Below are 6,373 nucleotides of genomic sequence, written 5' to 3'. Positions count from 1 at the left end.
GTACCTACATGAGGTATTTATTTATTTAGTAGTTTGAAATAAAATACATGTACCTACATTACATTTAACCTAGAACCTATAATAAGCTCTACTGTAAACAAATAATAATAACGGCTAAAGTTTAGGCCAAATAATTATTTGCTGAAGCTTTAGTATTACCTACCTATTAGACCAACGAAATATGAATAAAAACCTATATAAACCTATTTATGAATAATATTTCCTTCTTCCTTCGTGTAGGTAAATCACTATTAAACTTTATAAAACTATTTAAACCTATTAATTTGTCAGATACTATTATAAGTAGGTACCTGCTTTAAATAAATCTAAATTATTAGTATGAAAAATGTTTACCTAGTAGGTAACTAAAATAAATCTCGAAATAAATAGCTCTTAAATATGTGCACTGTATTTTATTTATGTGAGCCTAACCCAATATTTCTAACATATACCCTATGACCCAGGCATTTAGCGATGTACTCACGCGTGTCGAAGTCATAAAAACTACACAATGTAAACGAAGCAAAGACGTCGTTTAATCACTAAGGGTGATGCATTTGAAACGATATAGATGATATTTTTAGATAGTTGGATATGAAAGAAAAAAACGGAAAATAATTTATTAGTTTTCTTTTATTTCACCGGAATGTTTCGGTGCGAGTGCGCTAAACGTATTACGGAAATACGCTTATTACATATTGGAATACGCCTAGTACTCTTCGGCGCCTTCGCCCTCTCCTTCGGCGGAGTCCATGCCGACCTCTTCGTAATCCTTCTCGAGGGCAGCCAAGTCCTCGCGAGCCTCTGAGAACTCTCCCTCCTCCATACCCTCTCCGACGTACCAGTGCACGAACGCGCGCTTGGCGTACATGAGGTCGAACTTGTGGTCGAGACGGGCCCACGCCTCGGCGATCGCTGTGGTGTTGGACAACATGCATACAGCGCGCTGGACCTTGGCTAAGTCACCGCCTGGCACCACGGTGGGTGGCTGGTAGTTGATACCAACTTTGAAACCGGTGGGACACCAGTCGACGAACTGGATGGTACGCTTGGTCTTGATCGTGGCGATGGCCGCGTTGACGTCCTTGGGCACGACATCTCCACGGTACAACATGCAGCAAGCCATGTACTTTCCGTGACGTGGGTCACATTTGACCATCTGGTTGGCTGGCTCGAAGCAAGCGTTGGTGATTTCAGATACAGACAGCTGCTCGTGGTAAGCCTTCTCGGCGGAGATGACTGGTGCGTAAGTCACCAATGGGAAATGGATACGTGGGTATGGCACCAAGTTGGTCTGGAACTCTGTGAGATCGACGTTGAGGGCGCCGTCGAAACGCAGTGAAGCCGTGATGGAAGATACGATCTGACCAATCAGACGGTTGAGGTTGGTGTAAGTTGGGCGTTCGATGTCCAAGTTGCGGCGACAGATGTCATAAATAGCCTCATTGTCAACCATAAATGCGCAGTCGGAGTGCTCCAAAGTGGTGTGGGTAGTAAGGATGGAGTTGTAGGGTTCGACGACAGCGGTTGAGACTTGGGGAGCTGGGTAGATCGCGAACTCGAGTTTGGACTTCTTTCCGTAGTCAACCGAGAGACGTTCCATAAGGAGAGATGTGAATCCGGATCCGGTACCTCCACCGAAGGAGTGGAAGATCAGGAATCCCTGTAATCCGGTACATTGGTCGGCGAGCTTGCGGATGCGGTCGAGGACTAGGTCAACGATTTCCTTTCCGATGGTGTAGTGACCACGCGCGTAGTTATTCGCCGCGTCCTCTTTACCAGTGATAAGTTGTTCTGGATGAAACAACTGTCTGTATGTACCAGTGCGGACCTCATCTGTGAACAAGGAAAAATACAGTTAGCAAATTGGTTGGAGTCATCTTGCCACAGGGCATGGGTCACCTCTCAGAATGAAAAGGGTTTACTATGCTGGCCAAAAGTGGATTGTTGACTTCACACACAGTTAAGAACATAAGGGAAAACTGCTGGGCATGCATGTTTTATTCTCAAGTGATGTCAAAGTATGCCTAATTTATAAGCACTTGAAACGTCAAGTCAGTCTGTTTGTAGTGACTCTACCACCGGTTCGGAAGGCAGATTCCACCAACAAACTCGGCAGATTGCTCTTTTCCAACATCATTGTATAGTTTAACAATCTTTAGAATTTTTCTGTTTTGTGAGAGATGAGAGTGGAGTGGCCTGCTTCTAAGAAGCCTTGTTGTTACAAGCATCTTCATTGTATTATTTCAGAATATCCTATATGTTAATAAAGTATACGTAATGTTAAGAATGTAAAATAGTAGAAGCTGGAGCCGGGCTTCACCAATTTATTAGTGTAAGACTGCAACACCCAGATCTTTTTATTTGTAGAAATAAAGAGTGTATGACCCTCCCCACTCTGCTCAAATTGAGTTTGAATGATTAAAGATTTTAGTGATCCATCATAAAATTAGACCAATGGAAGTCTATGGTACAGATATCTGGCACTCCTGAAATACAGGTTTTACAATCAACCAAAATGGAACATCCAGTTAGTACTTAGGTATATTGCCATTGCGGTTAGTGTTTGCATTCAAGTTTAATTTATTTCAGGTAGAATATTATGCATGTCTATTTGTAGTGACGCTACCACTGGTTCAGACTGACAGCAGAACCTCCGCAGTTTTCCAACTGTTTCACATCTAAAATGGTCAATTGTGTCAGTTTGGCATTACCTTCCATACATAAATAAATAAATATACTACAACAATACACTCACCGCCATCTAGCCCCAAAGTAAGCGTAGCTTGTGTTATGGGTACTAAGATGACTGACGAATATTTTTTCAATGAATAATATACATAAATACTGATAAAATACATATAAACACCCAGAAACTGAAAAACATTCCTGATCATCACACAAACATTTTCCAGTTGTGGGAATCGAACCCACGGCCTTTGACTCAGAAAGCAGGGTCGCTGCCCACTGCGCCAATCGGCCCTCAAACTACATACATGTCTTGAGAGTACCTATATGAGAAATACCTAAGCCTCTAAACATTTCAAGTGTAGTGTACACTGTCGATCATAATAGATTATGGTGAAAATTCCATTGCAACTATAAGAAATAATAATATAAAATTTACATTTTCCTTGATATGGAGTCCTTTGTATGCAAATTTAACTCTCACTTTGCCTGCTTCTAGATATTGTTCTGTATTTTAACCAATGCATTACCAGTCGGTCGTTCACTTACCTACTACTGTAGGCTCCAGGTCGACGAACACAGCGCGGGGCACGTGCTTGCCAGCGCCAGTCTCGCTGAAGAAGGTGTTGAAGGAGTCGTCACCACCGCCGATGGTCTTGTCAGTGGGCATCTGGCCATCAGGCTGGATGCCGTGCTCCAGGCAGTAGAGCTCCCAGCAGGCATTTCCGATCTGGACTCCGGCTTGGCCAACGTGTACTGAGATGCACTCACGCTATTGACAAAACAATATTATTAGAACTATGTGAATTGTATGAGTCAACTCGCACTTTAGACTGCATAACTTCACGTGAGATTGCAGTAAAGGACTAACTTGTGGGATAAAACACCAAGGCTTAATCGCATTTATAAAAAAAAAAAAAAAAAAAGAACCAGACAAGTGTCAATGAACTTCCCGAGGACATCGACATGCTACGAACACACTAACTCATTCTACTCGAGACAGTATGAGGTTAAGTACTTCAACTACCTTTGTAAAACGCACAGTATGAATGACGAAGAAACGAATGGCGTGACGTTATCAAATTACAATTAGCTAGATACCTACGAACAATAAGGTGAAAGGAAAACTCTTCTCAGAAAAAAGGTCGGTGAAAGCTTCGGTCTTACCGGTAGTATAAAACTGCTACTTTCGCCTTTCAAAACCCTATGATTTCCCAAAAGGCATCATTTTGTGCTAAATTACGTTAAGTGTGCCTTGGTGACATCACCGTTCGACGATCCTTGAATAAGGTCAAGAACACGTCATCTGTACGGCTGTCTCAGAACTAATTATCCAAATCTCCAAAATACATTGTTAATTAATAGTAACTATTTAGCACTAACCATGATTCGAATGGATTCGCAACTTTATCGATTAGACATGAAAACGAGAAGGGCGTTGGCGTACCGGCGCGGCATCCTTGAATTGAGTCACAAAACTTGAAAAGTAAAAATCCGCAAACTTCTTTATTACTTGAGTTACGTTACGTTATCACTTCAATTGAATATTCAAATAAAGAAGGAAATAATTTGAAAAAAGTACTCTACCCGGCCTCGTGGATCTATATGCCGACAAGATGGTGGCGTGACGAACCGGCTTTTTAGCGTCAATAATCACGTAAAAACTAAAGTGAAAATTAAATAACGTACGAAAAACGAGTATACGAAGGATTACTTACCATTTTGATTGAGTTTTGTTGAACTTAGTGTAGGAATAATTTATTAAATAAATTCAGTCGTCGTTCAGCGCGACCGGTGAAGAGGCTTGCCGAACGGTTTATAACGTCAAAATTTCCGTTAGGCGAGTATTTATAGGACTGGTGCTGCGGGGGGACCGACGCTCCCGTTCCATTCGCTGATTGGTCGATCCAAATGCCGCATAGGCGTATCGACCAATAACGCCCAAGCAATATTATCACCATTGCAGGAATTGTGAATCATACAATATTAGGGATGTGGGTCAAACATACGGTATCGATGAATAATTAAATTAAAATGGGTTAATAAGTCTTAAGATTGCTTTGCCAGAACGTTTTTTCAAAAGTAGGCTTCCAAAAGTAACTCTCCGTCGTTTAAACTTTGTTCTAAACACCAAGTCGATTTGTTTCTTAGTAAGGGCGTGAAGGAAAGACAATCAAACAAACCAAAACTCATTCGCATTGATATTATTTGTATGGATTAAAAGACAGTTATACGGTTAGCGTTGCTGTGCAATTTCATAAAAGTGTGCTTAACTGATACTTCAGATTAGTTAAACTATAAATTTTTAATCATTTTTATTGTTATGAAACATCCATTGGCTTGTCTTAATAGTAAACTCAACATGTGTGCTGATACGGTTAAAAGCGTAATGCCCCTCCTATGTTGGTGTTGCGATCATTTTGTACATTAACTTGAATTTGTGGTAAAATTCAAAATTCATTTATTTCACGTAGGTCTAGTATAAGCACTTTTGAGAGGTCCAAGTCAGTATGTTTCCAGTGACTCTACCACCGTTTCAGAAGGCAGATTTCACCAAGAAGAGCCAGCAAGAAAATTAGCAGATGGCTCTTTTTCAACATCATGTTATAGTTTACAATCTTTAAAATTTTCTTTCTTGTGAGATATGAGAGCGGAGCCTGCTTCCAAGCAGTCTTATAGTTATTAATTGATTATTTATAACAATTGCACTACTCCTAGACACATGTGAGAAACATGATTAAAACCGCCTTGCTGCTGCAATTTAGGTTGGCTGGAAACAAACCCAGAGTTCTCTAAGAAATGGTCATCAGCCGTTTTAGTGATAATGTCTGGGAAAGACCAGACTTTTTATTCGATCTTATAGGCACTATGCATCAGAAAGGATAGCTTCGGACTTCCAAGTCTACCTACTTCAACCTACATTGTTTAAGCTTTGCAATCCAGTTTTATTGATGTTACGGTGTTTGAGTGTTCTGATACGGTTAACTCAAAAATATTGATAAAAAATTATTATTAATTTCATTTGTTAATACTTACTGGCATCTTTATGTATTGCAGTACACTGTACACAAAATATCACTAACTTTACAAAATATAGAGAATCTTCTTAGTTTCTATTTACGTTTTACGTAAAACACATCTACATCAGACTAGTTACACTCATTTTATGGGGTGGTATAATATCAGAGTAAACGGTTTTCCTGTGCTGTTTCCTGTTGGGAGATAAAAATACGTGTAAATGAGCTAATTATAGAAACCAGCTTAGATAAGGAAACACAAACAATTGTTTATATTGAATTGATTGTCTAACCTATATATTGCATTAATCATTTAAACTGGTTGAGCAAGTGACTAAGCCCGCTAACTCATACATCTTATGCATAAAGTTATTCAAATTTAAATTTGTAACATCTTTGGGACATTTTTTGCAAAACTGCTACAGAGGTGTAACCATTTACATACAATAAAGCTATTTTCACTCCTTTAAGGGTTTATTTTAATTAATCTATTTTCCCGTGGATGTTGAGTAAAAAACTGGTTTTTCATACAATCTATTTATTAATATTTTGACGAACAGATAATATTCAAAATAATTCAAAATTAATTTATTTCAAGTAGGCCTATTTAATAAGCACTTTTGAAACGTCAAGTCATTATGTTTATAGTGACTCTACAACCGGCTCGG

General features: G+C 39.4%; 1 protein-coding gene across 1 annotated transcript; it reads right to left on the bottom strand.

Annotated features, from left to right (window-relative positions):
• Positions 1 to 615: 615 nt before the first annotated feature.
• On the bottom strand, positions 616 to 4,541 carry LOC120634473 (tubulin alpha chain). Its single transcript, XM_039905087.1, has 3 exons — positions 4,407 to 4,541; positions 3,238 to 3,460; positions 616 to 1,836 (listed from the first exon to the last, which is right to left on the bottom strand). Exons 1-3 carry the CDS (start codon positions 4,407 to 4,409, stop codon positions 710 to 712), a joined length of 1,353 nt encoding a protein of 450 aa, XP_039761021.1. The 5' UTR covers positions 4,410 to 4,541; the 3' UTR covers positions 616 to 709.
• Between the last annotated feature and the right edge of the window lie 1,832 nt (positions 4,542 to 6,373).

The sequence above is a fragment of the Pararge aegeria genome, chromosome 24 (genome assembly GCF_905163445.1).
Source record: "Pararge aegeria chromosome 24, ilParAegt1.1, whole genome shotgun sequence".
Taxonomy (NCBI): domain Eukaryota; kingdom Metazoa; phylum Arthropoda; class Insecta; order Lepidoptera; family Nymphalidae; genus Pararge; species Pararge aegeria.
This window is presented reverse-complemented; position numbering and strand designations above follow the sequence as displayed.